Here is a 17,922-nt window from a genome sequence, read left to right as displayed (position 1 = left end):
GGCTGTCACCAGTGCCCCCAGTTCTCCTATGGCTGTCACCAGTGCCCCCCAGTTCTCCTGTGGCTGTCACCAGTGCCCCCAGTTTTCCTATGCCTGTCACCAGTGCCCCCAGTTCTCCTATGGCTGTCACCAGTGCCCCCAGTTCTCCTATGCCTGTCACCAGTGCCCCCAGTTCTCCTGTGGCTGTCACCAGTGCCCCCAGTTCTCCTATGCCTGTCACCAGTGCCCCCAGTTCTCCTGTGGCTGTCACCAGTGCCCCCAGTTCTCCTGTGGCTGTCACCAGTGCCCCCAGTTCTCCTATGGCTGTCACCAGTGCCCCCCGTTCTCCTATGGCTGTTACCAGTGCCCCCCGTTCTCCTGTGGGTGAGCACTAGTACTAATGTTCTTGCTTTCGTTTCTGCAGCCTGACGTACGGATATCACAACGGGAACTCCAGTGCCCTGCGCAGCAGTGACGTCACCAGGATGGAGGAAATCCCGCGAGAACTGAGCTAGTCGGGCCTGGAGCTCGCTGGTCCTGGTAGCAGCTGACTGTTCCGTGCTCCTCAGACCGCTGTGAGCCATGACCCAGCCAGCCGGGCGCTCGGCTTCTCCCAGAGAAGAGGGGGAGCTGGAGGACGGCGAGATCAGCGACGACAGCGTCAGACCCGACAGCCCGAAGCCCATCCGCCACCGGCCCAGTAACAGAGGAGTGCCGCACCAGTACCGGGCTCGTCCGTCATCACGGCCGCTGCTGCCCACCCCGCACGTCTACAGGCCCAAGGAGCAGTACCGGATGCCTCCCCGCCTCCCGCCGCCCTCGTCCATGGGGGACATCGGGCACAGGCCTTCCTTCTGGGAGCGCAGCCATGACACCCTGGGCCGATTCCGCTCCCGGGGCAGAGGGGGGCGCTTCTGGGAGCGAGAATGGGGGGATCGAGGTGTGAAGCCCGGGGGGCCGAGACAGATCAACTGCGGCTGGAGAGACCCTTCCCCCAGAAGACGTATCCTTCGTCCTGGTGTCACACTGCATGGTGTCCTGAGGATGAGGTGCCCGGCAGCCATTGCCCCAGTGGTCCGGGTGTATGTAGGTGCTATACACGTGGGAGACAGACAGCATGGTGCCCTGAGGGTGAGGTGCCCGGCAGCCAGTGGTCCGGGTGTATGTAGGTGCTATACACATGAGTGACAGACAGCATGGTGCCCTGAGGATGAGGTGCCCGGCAGCCAGTGGTCCGGGTGTATGTAGGTGCTATACACATGGGTGACAGACAGCATGGTGCCCTGAGGATGAGGTGCCCGGCAGCCAGTGGTCCGGGTGTATGTAGGTGCTATACACATGGGTGACAGACAGCATGGTGCCCTGAGGGTGAGGTGCCCGGCAGCCAGTGGTCCGGGTGTATGTAGGTGCCATACACGTGGGTGACAGACAGCATGGTGCCCTGAGGATGAGGTGCCCGGCAGCCAGTGGTCAGGGTGTATGTAGGTGCTATACACATGGGTGACAGACAGCATGGTGCCCTGAGGATGAGGTGCCTGGCAGGCATTGCCCCAGTGATCAGGGTATATGAAGATGCCATACACGTGGTTTACTGTAATGTGCAGTTGTTAGACAGCGTGGAGTGCAGCAGGCATTGGGCCAGGTAGTCTGGATATATGGAGATTGTATGGTGTCGAGCACACATTGCCCCCATAGGCAGTATATGGAGATGTCCTACACATGGGTGGTGCCCTGAGGTTCCCAGAAGGCATTGCTCCAGTAGTCAGGATATCTAAAGGTTCTATACACATGGTAGACCGAATGGTGCCCAGCAGGCATTGCTCCATACATGTGTGAGCGTAGTGTGCTGTCAATAGACAGCATGGTGTGCAGTAGTCTGGCTATGTGAAGATGCCATATACGTGGTTGACTGGTGTTATGCCTGCTGTGGAGAGAATGCCATTCACCTAACAAGTGTCCTTGTGGCATCTGTCTGGGAATTTGGATGAGGGTATTGGAGGGTTAACCCAAATAGTAAATCATCAAGATTTACTCTCCATGTCTGATCTGAAGGTTTCTTGCTAACACGAGAGCCTGTAGGCCATGTTGTAGGTTACGTCAGGACATCCAACTTAAAGGGGTGTATCATTTATGGTGTATACTGTGATGGTGCTGTAAATGTCTGAGATGAGAATAACCCTTTATGGTTCATATGTAATGTGACCAGTCATAGAGAATAGGCTCTAGCTGATATCATGGGGGCGGTTGATGATTTCCTTGGGCATGAAGCTTGTGGTTTTGGGTAAGGGGGCAGTCTTTTATTGTCTACCTCCGGAGAGGTTTACTACCTAATACTGTATATCTCGGTTTGGTAAAGGATTGGTCTATTTTGTATGGACCACTGCTGTCCTCTTTTATAGTTCTGTTTTCTAAGCAAGCTCTTCAGTTAAAGGAAGATCCCCACCAAGAAAATCTCACACTGAGGACGAAAGCTTTGAGGAACTGCTCCTAAAATATAAGCAGATTAAACTGGAACTTGAGTCAATCAACAAGAATGAGAAACTTGCCCTCAAGGAAGAACCTGCAAAAGAAGGGAGCGTTGTGGAAAGCACCGTGGAGCCGCCTGCGCCTGAAGAACAAAGTGTTGTGGAAGAAGTGGCCCCTGTAATTGACGAGAAGCCACCAGTAAAGACATTTCAGGCTTTTGAGCTTAAACCTCTTAGACAAAAGTTAAAACCAATCACTGAAATAAAGAAACCGAACATCGTGGAAGAATCTAAGCCATCCGAAAGTGTAGAAGAAGAAAAAGCCGTGCAAAGTACTGTATGTGCAAAGGGTATGTCCACATGTGCTACTAATAATCCAGTGCATAGGGTAGAGACCTGAACATCCAAGCTGGGGTCCGCATGTGTGGAGGGGGCTCAACTTGATTCACACGCGCCATCTGTCTGTAAAAGTAGCAACTGTAATGTTATCTATAGAACATGTGGAAAATTCAAAACTTAAAAATTCAATTCAAATGAACCCCTTCACGACCTATGACGTTTACTTACGTCATAGGTCGTGTCCCTCCCTTTGATGCGGGCTCCGGCACTGAGCCAGTATTTTTCCAGGCACATGACAGCTGATATGATGATAATGAGGATGATAATGCTTGTCATAGTAGGGCTATGCATTCATGAGATCTGCAATTTGTAGCGCAAGGGATCGGATGATCGCAGCTTCAAATCTCCTAAGGGGACTATTGAAGGAAGTAAAATGTAGAAAAAAATGTTATATAAAAGTTCAAATCACCCCCCTTTTGCCCCATTCAAAATAAAACAAAAAATACACATATTTGGTATCCCTGTGTTCAGAATCACCCGATCTATCAAAATATAAAGTCAATTAATCCGATTGGTGAACAGCGCAGCGACAGAAAAATCAAAACACCAGAACTATGTTTTGTGGTTGCCACAACATTGCAATAAAATGCAATTACAGGCGATCAAAACATCGTATCTACCCCCAAAATGGTATAAATAAAAATGTCACCTCGGCGTGCAAAAAATAAGCCCTCACCCAGCCCCAGATCTTGAAAAGTGGAGACTCTACGGGTCTCTGAAAATGGCTCCATTTTTTTTTTCTTCATCACTTAAATAAAAAAAGAACCTATACATGTTTGGTATCTGCAAACGCGTAATGACCTGGAGCATCATATTGGCAGGTCAGTTTTATCATTTAGTGAACATGGTAAAAAAACCCTTAAAAACAATTGTGGAGTTGCACTTTGCAATTTCACTGCACTTGGATTTTTTTTCGTGTTTTGCAGTACACTATATGGTAAAATCAATGGTGTCCTTCAAAAGTACAACTTGTCTTGCAAAAAAACAAGTCCTCACATGGCCATATTGAAGGAAAAATAAAAAAGTTATGGCTCTGGAAAGAAGGGGAGCAAAAAAACAAAAGCGCAAAAACTGAAAAACCCAAGGTGGTGTAGGGGTTAAATATATTTGGCATTGTCTGTCCATGAAAGTTTAATGTAACAATAATGAACTCATGGTCAAGAGGATAAAAAAGCAAAACTTCTGAATTTTCAATTGAACCTCTCTTTAAAAATGAGATATAAAGAACAAAACATATATACACCATAATGGTATCGATACAAACGATAGTCCAGCGTGCGAAAAGCCAGCCTTCGGTTTGGCTCCTTTGCTGGAACTATAACAGGTAATAACATTGAGAAATGCAGCAGTTTCTTTCAGGAATTACATTGCTGTGAAATCCTAAAATATAGAAATGCTGTACTTTTTTTTTTTTTTCCTTTCTTCCAGAACCTGATAAGACTGAGCAGACCGTTCCTCCTGAAAGCAACACTACTGATGTAATAGTGGTAAGCAGGGGTGGATTAAGAGTAGCAAGGGCCCCGGACAGTTTAGAAGGCGTGGGAGACACACACACACACACACACACACACCTGATTTATCACGTGACATGTCACATGATCCCCTGTGATAGTTCACGTGAAATTAATTTGGCACAATATTAATATATTATATATTTTTTACATTAATTGTATGACTTAATATGGAGCACAATTAAGTATGCTGACATCCCCTATATACAGTATGAGACCCTACACACTATATGAGCTGCCACAATCCTCCTATACACAGCGGGAGGCCGCACTGCGCCATCTATACACAGCGGGAGGCCGCACTGCGCCATCTATACACAGCGGGAGGCCGCACTGCGCCATCTATACACAGCGGGAGGCCGCACTGCGCCATCTATACACAGCGGGAGGCCGCACTGCGCCATCTATACACAGCGGGAGGCCGCACTGCGCCATCTATACACAGCGGGAGGCCGCACTGCGCCATCTATACACAGCGGGAGGCCGCACTGCGCCATCTATACACAGCGGGAGGCCGCACTGCGCCATCTATACACAGCGGGAGGCCGCACTGCGCCATCTATACACAGCGGGAGGCCGCACTGCGCCATCTATACACAGCGGGAGGCCGCACTGCGCCATCTATACACAGCGGGAGGCCGCACTGCGCCATCTATACACAGCGGGAGGCCGCACGGCGCAATCTATACACAGCGGGAGGCCGCACGCAGTCACGAACACACACAAACGTTTACAGACATATACATACACGCATAAACACATTTGAAACGCAAAAATACATATAAACAGACATCACACAATGATATCTGCCTGCACACACACACACACACACTCACTCACCATCCCCCTGCTCGGCTCCAGTCGTCCAGCTCCTCTCCGGTGCAGGGCGCACACTGAGTGACGTCATGCTAGCAGACACGGCCGCACACAGAGCCGTGTCTCCTAGCTGTGAGTATCTTCCCGGTGCTCGGGTGTTATGTTTCAGTCTCTGTATGCATGACTTGCGACTGTTTGACAGCTTTAATACATGTGAGGAATGTGTACTTCTTAGGCATTCCTCACATGTATTAAAGCTGTCAAACAGTCGCAAATCATGCACACAGAGACTGAAACATAACACCCGAGCACCAGAAAGATACTCTGTGTTCGCCCGAGCATACTCGCTAAAAGGGTTAACAGAACATACTTGCTCATCACTAGTTGTCAATCAATAAGGACCGCCTACTTGAATGCTAAAACCAAAATTAGCAGAGATATTAATGAAGAAAATAAGAGTTTTATCTAATCTTTACCACAGACCTAACATACAGTGGGGATAAAAAGTATTTAGTCAGCCACCAATTGTGCAAGTTCTCCCACTTAAAAAGATGAGAGGCCTGTAATTGACATCATAGGTAGACCTCAACTATGAGAGACAAAATGAGAAAAGAAATCCTGAAAATCACATTGTCTGACTTGGAAAGAATTTTTTTTCAAATTTTGGTGGAAAGTAAGTATTTGGTCAATTGCAAAAGTTCATCGCAATACTTTGTTATATATCCTTTGTTGGCAATGACAGAGGTCAAACGTTTTCTGTAAGTCTTCACAAGGTTGGCACACACTGTTGCTTGTGTGTTGGCCCATTCCTCCATGCAGATCTCCTCTAGAGCAGTGATGTTTTGGGGCTGTCGCTGGGCAGCACGGCCTTTCAACTCCCTCCAAAGGTTTTCTATAGGGTTTAGATCTGGAGACTGGCTAGGCCACTCCAGGACCTTGAAATGCTTCTTACGAAGCCACTACTTTGTTGCCCTGGTGATGTGCTTGGGATCATTATCATTCTGAAAGACCCAGCCATGTTTCATCTTCAATGCCCTTTCTGATGGAAGGAGGTTTGCACTCAAAATCTCACAATACATGGCCCCATTCCTTCTTTCATGTACACGGATCAGTCGTCCTGGTCCCTTGGCAGAAAAACAGCCCCAAAGCATGATGTTGCCACCCCCATGCTTCACAGTAGGTATGGTGTTCTTTGGATGCAACTCTGCATTCTTTCTCCTCCAAACACGCCGAGTTGTGTTTCTACCAAACAGTTCTACTTTTGTTTCGTCTGACCATATGACATTCTCCCAATACTCTTCTGGATCATCCAAATGCTCTCTAGCAAATTTCAGACGGGCCCGGACATGTAATGGCTTAAGCAGGGGGACATGTCTGGCACTGCAGGATCTGAGTCCCTGGCGGCGTAGTGTGTTACTGATGGTAGCCTGTGTAACGTTGGTCCCAGCTCTCTGCAGCTGATTCACTAGGTCCCACCGTGTGGTTCTGGGATTTTTGCTCACCGTTCTTGAGATCATTTTGACCCCACGGGGTGAGATTTTGTGTGGAGCCCCAGATCGATTGAGATTATCAGTGGTCTTGTATGTCTTCCATTTTCTAATTTTTGCTCCCACAGTTGATTTCTTCACATCAGGCTGCTTGCCTATTGCAGATTCAGTCTTCCCAGCATGGTGCAGGGCTACAATTTTGTTTCTGGTGTCCTTCGACAGCTCTTTGGTCTTCACCAGAGTGGAGTTTGGAGTGTGACTGTTTGAGGTTGCGGACAGGTGTCTTTTATACTGATAACAAGTTCAAACAGGTGCCAGTACTACAGGTAATGAGTGAAGGACAGAGGAGCCTCTTAAAGAAGAAGTTACAGGTCTGTGAGAACCAGAAATCTTGCTTGTTTGTAGGTGACCAAATACTTATTTTCCACCAAAATTTGAAAATAATTTCTTTCCAAATCAGACAATGTGATTTTTCAGGATTTTCTCATTTTGTCTCTCATAGTTGAGGTCTACCTATGATGTCAATTACAGGCCTCTCTCATCTCTTTAAGTGGGAGAACTTGCACATTTGATGGCTGACTAAATACTTTTTTCCCCACTGTATATAATTCTGCTCAGCATGGCCAGCTTTATAACATGCTGCCCATAGATTGCACATTATTTCCAAACTGGCCGGTTCCCTATAATTTAGGAACTGGTTGTACACTATTAAATACTTCACCGTAATGGAGGAATGTAGAAAGAGTATACCAAGTGTGGCCCCAAAAATGGCGTTATGGGGGAGTGGCTGTCCCCGTAATTGGTATTTGTACGTAGTGTCAGATTTCTGTAATGGCTACTGGTTATCAGTCATAGTAGCTAGAACAAGGAGATTGTGAGCAGGACTTGGCCCATCTTCCTAGTGCTCCTCTAGGAACAGGTTGTGATAATGTCGTTCTTTTCAGAAACCTGATGTAGAGGAAGAGCAGTTGTCAGAACTTCATTTGCGTCTCTTGGCTTTGCAATCTGCAAGTAAAAAATGGCATCAGAAAGAACAATTGGTATTAAAAGAAAGCAAGGAGAAACTGTCAAAGGGCAAGATGGAGCCTCCGAAAGAGGCGGTGAAGCCAGAACCTCAGAAGGAAAAGAGCAATACAAACTCTGTTTTGCCACGTAAAGCTTATAGTGCAACTAATGCAGGTAAGCCAATAACCTACCCAACTTTTAGGGTCAGATGTGCTGTTCACACTATGGGCTGTTAATGGGGTTCTCTGAGATAACAAAAAATGTGGCCAAAAGCAGAGAATGTGATAGAATAACAAAACACCCCATGCTCATCTGGTGAATCCTCCACTGCTCCCTGCTCGTCTTTTATTTGGCTGTAGCGATAATGTTCCATGTACCCATGTGACTGGTGGTGGCAGCATGTACAGCACAAGACCAGTGATTGGCTGCCACCAAGAGATTTAACAGGTGAAATATAGATTTTTTTAGGGGGTAATTTTATAACATTATTTGTCCAGTTTTTTTTTTCTGGATAACCACTTTAACCCCTTCATGCCCCATGACTTGTACATCCACAATGGAGTGGGCTCAAGAGCTAGCATTGTTATATAGCGGTATTTAATTTGTGCCACTGACGATGAGTCAGTCCGGGCACCCATCCATCCACCCTGTGGGGTGCCGATGGATTGCCATGGCAGCTGGGGGCCTGCTGAAGGCCCTTGTCTCTGCCATCTTGGTACTCCTTTGACGCTCAGCCACATGTTGGACACTGATTTGTACTATATATTGCAATACTGAAGTTTCACGGATACAATACATTATCGTAAATGAGCTAATAGGTGCAGAAATTATTCAGTATAAAAAAAAAACACAAAATACTCATTGTGGGAACTTAGCCTTTTGATTCTTGGAAGAACAGGAGGAAAAAACAAAAACTTAAAAACAAAATGAAATGTGTCCTTAAGGGGTTAATGGCTTATCTGATATGTGCATTGTTGAATATGTTTTTTCCTTCCAGCTAAGCAAGCACGAAGAAGGCAGCAAACGAAAGCTTGGAAAAAGTTGCAACAACAGAAAGCTGAAGAAAAGCGGAAAGAGGAGGAAGAGAATAGGAAACAAGCCGAGGATGAGGAGAGAAGAAAACGAGAGGAGGAGATTCGAAAGATTAGAGACCTCTCAAATCAAGAAGAGCAATACAATAGATTCATGAAGCTTGTAGGGGATAGTAAGACTAGACGCAGCAAGGTGCGCCTCATACTATATTCCTACAGTAATTATAGCCATACACTGATGGATCATATAAACTCGCTTTATATGGAGAAGCGGTGCCTCAGAAAACATTGGCTAAAACTGTTGTTTAAAGCGGTTGGCCCATAAGCAATATTTACTTCCGATCCATAAGATATGTAATATGTATGGTCTCTGGGACCCCTACTGATCATAATAATGGGGGTCCATGCCACCTGTTAGCACAAGCACTTTGCCACTCCATTCAGAGAGTACAATGCTCAACTATCTGTAATTTGGATGCAGGTCAACACCTCTTTCAAACTTGGGACACATGGGGTGCACTACTCTTGTGGTCGGTGGGGGTGTCCCAGAGATCATGGATACTTGGGCCATCCTCTAATAACCCAAATAGGTCTACATTAGAAAATGAATGTATTGAATTGCTCTGGCCACATGCTCCACAAACTAATTTTACAGTCTTAACAATGTTCAGATTACAGAATCGAATGTATGTATACATATATAACCTTGTAATGTCCATAGAATGTACTGTTAGAAATATTTGGCAATTTTCGAGATCTATTTTGATCCAGAGAGCTGTGGTCATCTGACGCTGGTGAAGAATACTGTGTATTCCAGCTGCAGGTATATTAGTTGGTTGTTCTTACTTGCATTAATTTTTCTAATATCTTAAAATTTGAATTCTTTAATAGAACAGGCCCTATGAAAGCCTCATGCCACCATTGACAGCATAGCTTTTATATGAACCACTTCATACCTATTCTACTTTTTCCAGTCTTTTGATGCAGAGCAAAAGCGTGCTGAAAAACAGGGCTTGGAAAATTCTGGTGGGATATACCAGTATGATAACTATGAGGAGGTTGCAATGGACACAGATAGTGAAACAAATTCTCCAGGTAATGTGTATTTTTTTTTCCTGAGCAGTTTTGAATATCTTTAGCATTAAAGAGGTTGTTCACTACCCTAACTCGGTTACTATATTTTGCCATAAATGCCTAATAATAAAGCCCCTAGAGATCCCCATATACTTTATTAGCCATTTTCATGGCGTTTTCTGCTTTGCTTCTTATTCTATGGCATCAGCTCTGCTATCACAGTCATCACTTCTTCAGGATCCTCTCCTCCCTTCTGACTACATTTCCAATCATCCCTTGTGCTGGGCTGCAAGCCAGTAGTGAGCACCCCCATAACTCCGCCTAAACCTCTCCCATTTATCCCCAAGCTTCACACACAGCTTCAAAACGTTCTCCTGTACTGGTCACTGTTAAAAAGAATAGAGAGAATGCACAAAGCACCAGAACAGTAGCCCTGGTAATAAAGATTATCCCCTCCTCCCCCTCACTGACATAGATGATGGGATGGATCAATGGATGGATGGGGCAAGATCTGAATATATGTATATAATAGAAAGAATACTGCAAGGCGTACATACACAGGGTTATAGAGCATGGTGTGTATACATACATGGGAGAACTATCTGCAGCAGCATGCACAGGAGCAGTGTGGGCTTTGCTGAATGGAGCCCTGCCCACCACACATCAAGCCATGTCTACCATGAGTTTCCAGAGCCCTGATCTCTGACATTTTGACATGACCTCATAGGAAGTCAGGGAGAAATTGACATGACATCACAGGAAATCGGAGGATTCCAAGCCAGACATCACGTGACCAGAAGTGCTGCTCTGGTTACAGCAGGATTTGGGAAAGCAAGATGTTTAGTACAGTGCTTATCTATGGGAGTTGGTTCTTAAGAAATGGGACATGTAAGGTAGTGGTCAACCCCTCCAAGTGTTTGATAGTCAATTAAGGTTATGGCTTTAAGGTAAACCTATACTCATTGCTTATGCAAGCCACTTATTGGCTCAGATTTTGAATTCTTTTTTTTGCAGGTATTGCTGAGTGATGCCTATGAAAGACTATGCAGACATAACCTTTAAAAAATGCACTAATTTGCTTTAAAAGCACATGACGCATCATTTCCTGACGTTCATGGATTGATCAGGGGCCACTATCCCCATATGAGTTATATTTTATCATTTTTAATTAGAGGTCTTCCACATTTAGAAAAGTGGACTTCAAGCTTTGCTGGTCATATGAATCAAAAAAAGCAGAGAGCACTGAGGCTAAATGCCCACGATGCAGAAATGCTCTGGATTTTTCTTGAGCGTTTCTGCATCTCCCTGGCAGAAAAAACGTATGCGGATTGTACATGCGTTTTTCCTGCCAGGGACATGAGGATGTGAGGCGTTCTTCACATGTATTTCCGCATGCGGGTTGTCAAGCGCTTTCCAAGCGATTTTAGCATCACTTGGAAAGTGTTTGACAACTTGGTCACACTATAAATCCAATGCAATCGGCATGGATTTATATCGTGTGACCAAGTTAATGGTTGAAAAAAAAAATAAAAAATGTTAAAAAAAACAAAAAAAAACAACATTATACTTACCTTCTGATGGCCCCCGGTCTTTTCTCCGCTGCGTCCCGTCTCTTCTACTGCTCGCGGTGGTGTGAAAGGACCTGCCATGACGTCTTCTGACAGGTCACGCGACCGCCGACGTCAGAGGTCGCGTGACCCGTCACATGACTAAATGACGTCATGGCAGGTCCTTTTAGACCACCGCGAGCTGTAGAAGAGACGGGACGCAGCGGAGAAAAGACCAGGGGCCATCCGAAGGTGCGTATAATGTATTTTTTTTATTTTAATTATTTATTTTTTTATTTATTTTTTTTTACAGGTACTATGGTACCCGGGTCTGGATGAGAGTCTCCTCTTCTCCAGACCCGGGTACCATCCGCACATTGAGTTGCTTAATATGCGCATGTGCACATGTAGTCATGCGGATATTAAGCGATTCAATGCAAGTAAGTGGCGGCGTAAACTCAGCGTTTACGCAAAATAATTGGTAGTGCTGCTTATTTTTCCGCAATGATAATCCGCAGCGGAAATTTCCGCAGCATATGCACAGCACATGCGGATTATCATTGGGGAACATGGCAGACCTTCTACCAAGCGTTTTTTAAGCGTTTCTGCACCGGAATTGCCGCTGTGGAAACGCTTAAAAAACGCATAGTGGGCACACAGCCTTGCATTCCTTCCTTGGGTCCAGTGCCAGCTTTCCAATGCTGCTGTCTCGGTGTTACGGGTACAGTGATGACGTCACATCAACAGCTCATATCACCACTGCATCCAATCACTGAACTCAGAGGTAGACGGCACAAGGCAGTAAGCTCAGAGACTGTCTGCAGTGGTGTTGTGAGCTGTGGCTGTGACAAAAACCCTGAGATCGGAGCAGCAGCGGAGAGCCAGCAGTGGTGCGGGGGGGAGGGTGCGTACTAACTGCTTTTGTTGTTTTATATGATAGGCAATGTTTGAGGTCCACCATTTTTAAAGTGGGAAACCCCTTTAAGGTGCTCTTTATACTAGGCGAGTATATTGCATCTCATCAACTTTGGGGCATGGGAATTTATGTATAATCGGTAAGATATTCCTCTATTGTTAATTCCATTTTGTGAAAAATGCTAATATTTGTCTCTTGTTTAGGGGCCTCGCCATCGCGATCTTATCTAGCCACAAATACAGTGGGATGTGTGCCATCAGTATTATGTGTGACTGAGCAGTTCCCTTCAGAAGTTTGGGTAAGCTTCTTTGATATCTGGACTAAGTCTGACTGTGATAACATATGAAAGGGCTCAATCAAGTTCTGATGAAACCTGTATCATGATGTAAAAATACATATATATATTTTATTTTTAGCCTTCCCGTTGTGAGGGCTCAATGTATGACCCAGTTATTGCAAAGAGTTCTTCAGAGGTACCACTACCACTTCCCCCATTGCCACCTGAGGAACCTGAGCAGCCCCCAAAACCTCCATTTGCAGACGAAGAGGAGGAAGAGGAAATGATGTTGCGTGAGGAGCTGCTAAAGTCTTTGGCTAACAAAAGGGCTACTAAAACTGAGGTATTGCTAATCTGTAGATATTTATTGGCTCATTTGTTAAACTTGAAATGAAGTGTGTTTCTTTTTCCGATCACTACTACTCCTCTGTCACAGAAAAACTGCCCAGCTCCTCTATACCTTATACATATATTGCGCATGTTATACATTTCACATGCATGCCATTGGGGGACGCAGCACCTTGGCTATAGCTGGTTGCCACTAGAAAGCAGGCACTATAAACCAGCTATACCCCCCTCCAGCTGCTGAGCTTATCAGTTTTAGCTTAGTAACTATAGGAGGCGGGCTTCCGTTATTAGCAATTACATCTTTATATTTTCCCTCTTAGGGTGGGGCTATATAGGGCTGAATAATAACCTTGTTACCCCACGGGAGAACAGTTCAGCGTAACCTCATGTTAACGTCCCTACCGCTTGAACAATTGGTGGCTCTGCTAAACTTTGCTGTACCCTTCCAGAATTGGGGTCACCCATTTCTCTGATCTCCCACAGCAAAGGGAAAAACACTGAAAGGGGGTCAGACACCTGTGTACTAGGAAACCACTACATAGGTGGTATGCCTTTTTTTAAACCTTTTTTGTTAATGGTAATGTCTTTGTAGGAACAGACCAGCAACAGCCAACCTGCCTCACCACTGCACATCAACATCATGCCTGTACCAAGGATTACTCTGACAGCCGCCAATGTGAATTCTGCCGCACATCGCAAAACAAACACTCAGATAGTAAGAGTTCTGCGACCAATCAGGCGTGTAATAAAGGTAGGTACTCCTGACTTCTGGCCATGAACACCGGCTGCATCTAAAATATTTATGTCTGAAATGAATGGAGAGTGCTGTGTTTGTGAAAGGTATGCAATGTCTGAATAGTAAGAAGGAAAGTAGCTCCTGCAAGTGCTCAATTCATCACTGTACAATACATCGAATGGATTTAGTATTACACTGGGGCCAGAATATGGATTTATTCATCCGTCTGAACTTAACCGCCTTATCCTGTGGTGTGCACTAAAGAGTGTGCTTATGTGTTATTTTTTAGTGGGGGGGGGATTATATTAGGTGCAGGGATAATAGTGTTGCATTAAGAAAGCTTGTTAATGAGTTAAACCACCTTGTTGCTGGGCTTGGTCACACAAGCGATCATGGGACTATGAACCGTGAGGATGGAGCTGCGTCCAACTGTAAGATGTTACTTTAGAGCAGCGGTCCCCAACCTTTTTGACTTTAGGAGCCACTTCCAGCTCCCGCCCCCTTCGCAGAAGTGGTAACCAAAGCCCCCATTACGGGTATAATGATAAGCAAAGCTTTTCCGCAGAAATCACCACAAAGCAGAATACCAAGATCCAGGGGGTCCCACAATACCCCCATTCAGTATTCTCCCACCTCACTGTCGCATCCAGCTTCATGCACCTCCTCTGACAGGTAGCATCATCTTGTCTTCAGCTTACCATACTTAAATTATCTCTAAACCCCTAAGACCAGTATATGTGCATCCAGATCAGCTCTTCTTTGCAGGGCTACTCATGAAATTCACCAGTTTGAGATGTGCCCCTCATACCGGTTTGCTAGACCTGGAGCTAATGTACCAAGTTGGCAGACAGCCGAAAGCCACAATTCATGGGACCACGAGTCACACGTGGCTCCCGACCTGCAGGTTGAGGACCCCTGTTATAGAGTATAGGTGATTGGTGGAGTATGTATGTGTATACTATTACAGTGGCTTGTAAAAGTTTGGGCACCCCTGGTCAAAATTGCTGTTATTGTGAACAGTGAATCTTTAACTTTAGGCCTTTTAGAGATCATTTCATCTTCAACTTGCTTAACTGTTCACAATAACAGTAATTTTGACCAGGTATGCCCAAACTTTTACATGCCACTGTAGATTATAGGTAATCGGGGGAGTATGTGTGTACATACTATAGAGTATAGGTGATCGGTGGAGCATAATGTGTACATACTATAGAGCAGGGGTCCCCAACCTGTGGCTCGCGGCTGTCTGCCAGCTTGGTGCATTAGCAGCAGATCTTGCAACCAGTTATGAAGAGCATGCTCCAGATGGTGACTTTTGTAAGTAGCTCTCCACAGAAGAGCAGGTCTGGATGTGCATATACTGACAGGGTAGTTGTAGGGGAGGGGGGTGGGGTGAAAAAAATATTCTAAGCTGCAGGGCTGTGGAGTCGGTGAGCCAAACCTCCGATTGCCTCATACATGGCTCATGTTTAAGTGATAAATTTACTGTACTAAAATGGTAACATCAGGCTTTTAATCGTTATTATGATACAATAATCAAGCTATTTAGATAGAACATAAAATATATTTATTGGAATACAACTTTAAAACAAAAAAAACTTTTGCATATTTACAATTTATTATGCACTATGCAGTAAGTGGAAAAAGCAGTTTTCAACAAAAACGTACTGAATAACATTTGCGCAGTCTATGAATTTGTTCTGAGAAATAGTATCGCCTCCATCAGATCCTCCTACATAGATGACCTCAAATCTGACCTAATTATTTTAAGGCTAGAGAATAACTTCTGTACACTAACTTGGGTTGGTGGCAAAGCAGTAACCACATGGGCAACATCTCTAACAATTTCAGGATATAAAGGAATTGCCTCGTGCACAGTCAATTTTGATGAACGATTGAACTCTTCTACTTCTAACTTTCTCCATAAGGAGAAACGTTACCCCTTAGACCTCAGTCCAGAGCCTCTCACCTAGCCAAATCAGTTCTCATACTCTGCACTGACGAGGGCCAACAGCCCGGAACACCGTGTCTGCAAATTGAGATTCTGATTTGGCTTTTATCCTAAGTCATATTGCACGACTCGTTAAAGGGTTGATTGTGACTTGTAGGATTGCTGCTTCCAATAGGTGGCGCTATAGAGTACAAGTCCTCTTTTTCTCTGAAGAGGCAATTTGCATATTAAATTTCCCAGAGGAGCATTGCATGGTCGAATAAGCCTCCTTACCTTGGCATGCCAGAGCCGGTGTGTCACTCTCCACAAGGAGAAACGTTACCCCTTAGACTTATAATTTTGTAATTCCACAATTGCCCCTTTTCCAGCATGTCTCTTCAAGATGGAATCAGTTTTAGAGGTTCTGGCAGCAATAGCCAAGTTCCTCACTTTGCTAATCAGAGTTGCAGCGTGTTCCTCTTGCAGACTATCTCGTATTGCCAGCTGCAGCTTGTGCACAACACAGCTCATGTGATGAATAGGAGAAAGGTGTGAAGCAGGTTCAACAAGATCATCTAATTGTAAAGAATCATTTTGCTGTTCTTTAGTAATATCTGTTTGTTCCTCCTTTATGGGAACAGGACTGTGACCTTCCATCTCCAACATACTGAATCTGAAATGTTCTTCTAGCTGCTGTTCACCATCATTATTCTCATTCATTATCCGTTATAATAGCAAGAACCTGTGTTGTTGTTGTTTTTTTTCTTAATCCTGCTTTCATGTTCACTCCAGCAGTTCTGAGATGAGTGCAGGCATTCCTTCCCTGTGCGGTTGTTTTTTTTCCCCTTATCTGTAGAGGAGTAGCTTCACTACTTATCATGTACATAAACTGCAGCACGGATTCATCTCAGCTAAAAACCTGGATCTTTAGATCCGGAATAGAACAGACATTTATAGGACGTTTCATAAATTTCCCAAATTCTTATGAAAAAATATTCCCCACAAACTGCATTAAACTACTGTACCCAATTTATTATATATTTTAGGAGTCGGTCCATTTTATACCGACTCCACCAAAATGGACACCGACTCCAACTCCACAGCCCTGCTAAGCTGGAGATAGAATGATATTGATAGTCAGAGGTGTGCTTGAAGTTAGACGCAATAGTGTGATAGCGTCATGGGAGGTTCTGAGTGTCACTAGTTTAGTGGGTGAGGGATCCACTGGATGTGGCTTGCAAGGTAACAAAAAAAAAAAAGTTGGGGACCCCTTGGGATCGGCGGATTATGGTGTGTATACTGTGTAGTATAATATATGTAGTTGAAACCAGAAGTTTACATGCACTATATAAAAAGACACATATGGATGTTTTTCTCAATATCTGACATGAAATCAGAATAAACCTTTCCCGTTTTAGGTCAATTAGGATTACCATAATTTTTAATATTTGCCAAATGCCAGAATAATGAGAGAGAGAGAATGTTTTAAGGCATTTTTATTACTGCAAAGTCAAAAGTTTACATACATTTCATTAGTATTTGGTACCATTGCCCTTAAACTGAATGACTTGGCTCAAACATTTGGGATATCCTTCCACCAGCCACTGCAAATGTCCCTAGCGGGGAGAAGGAGCAGCTGGGTCAGGTGTTGAAGGGGTGAATGATAAATGCAGGGACAAGAGACTTCCTGTTTCTACACAGAGCAGAGAAAAGAGAAGAATTAGCTGTGTAGAAAGGCAAAATGTGCAATTGTACGTACACAGGGCTGTATAATATGACGACTGCAATATATCAAGAGGATACAAACTTTGATTGGAGTGATAAAAACTTTGATTAGAGTGCTTCTTTAATTAAGTAGCACCCAGCATTGTGATACATACCTTATAATCTTTTTGTATTTTGTCTCAAGCTTCCAAAGCACAAATCCGTAGTAGTTACTCTGAATGCGTCTGACGACAGCGAGTCTGACATGGAGCCAGCCAGTCCTGGACTTGGGGTATTTGGAGGACTCGAGTCAATGATCAAAGAAGCTAGGAGAACTGCTGAGGTGAGAGATCATCAGAAATATGTTTTTATATAGATCACATAACATAGATGGGTATATAGTGACTGAGCCAGCGCTGGCGCCACCCCCGTGACTGAAGCCGAATGCTGCCAAGGGAATAAAGTTAATTTTCTCCCCGCAGCGCTTGGCTAAGTGCAGGCGGCGGGCCAGGGCTGTGGAGTCGGTAAGCCAAATCCTCCGACTCCTCAATTTCCATGACTCAGACTCCCTCATACATGGCTCATGTTTAAGTGATAAATGTACTGTAGCACAGATTCATCTCCGCTAAAAGTCTAGACCCTTAGATCAGGAATAGGACAGACATTTATAGGACATTTCATAACTTTCCCAAATTCT

The 17,922-nt window shown here is 44.7% G+C and overlaps 1 protein-coding gene and 1 long non-coding RNA gene across 2 annotated transcripts in view; one reads left to right on the top strand and one right to left on the bottom strand.

The window, feature by feature from the left end:
• Positions 1–455: 455 nt before the first annotated feature.
• The window catches only part of ZFC3H1 (zinc finger C3H1-type containing), a 71,717-nt gene continuing 54,250 nt past the window's right edge, over positions 456–17,922 (top strand). The window contains exons 1-10 of the mRNA XM_073651789.1: positions 456–982; positions 2,405–2,794; positions 4,272–4,330; positions 7,602–7,836; positions 8,660–8,886; positions 9,668–9,788; positions 12,434–12,528; positions 12,647–12,850; positions 13,448–13,606; positions 17,431–17,568. Coding sequence (XP_073507890.1) covers positions 562–982; positions 2,405–2,794; positions 4,272–4,330; positions 7,602–7,836; positions 8,660–8,886; positions 9,668–9,788; positions 12,434–12,528; positions 12,647–12,850; positions 13,448–13,606; positions 17,431–17,568 — 2,049 coding nt within the window. The 5' untranslated portion in view covers positions 456–561. The remainder of the gene's footprint in view (positions 983–2,404; positions 2,795–4,271; positions 4,331–7,601; positions 7,837–8,659; positions 8,887–9,667; positions 9,789–12,433; positions 12,529–12,646; positions 12,851–13,447; positions 13,607–17,430; positions 17,569–17,922) is intronic.
• The window catches only part of LOC141165834 (uncharacterized), a 1,702-nt gene continuing 795 nt past the window's right edge, over positions 17,016–17,922 (bottom strand). Inside the window, exons 2-3 of the long non-coding RNA XR_012251210.1 lie at positions 17,402–17,563; positions 17,016–17,214 (exon numbers count right to left, since the gene is read on the bottom strand). This is a non-coding gene — a long non-coding RNA (uncharacterized lncRNA). The remainder of the gene's footprint in view (positions 17,215–17,401; positions 17,564–17,922) is intronic.

Source organism: Phyllobates terribilis, unplaced genomic scaffold (genome assembly GCF_046119375.1).
Source record: "Phyllobates terribilis strain yellow unplaced genomic scaffold, ASM4611937v1 Scaffold_11__3_contigs__length_659146591, whole genome shotgun sequence".
Classification (NCBI taxonomy): Eukaryota; Metazoa; Chordata; class Amphibia; order Anura; family Dendrobatidae; genus Phyllobates; species Phyllobates terribilis.
This window is presented reverse-complemented; position numbering and strand designations above follow the sequence as displayed.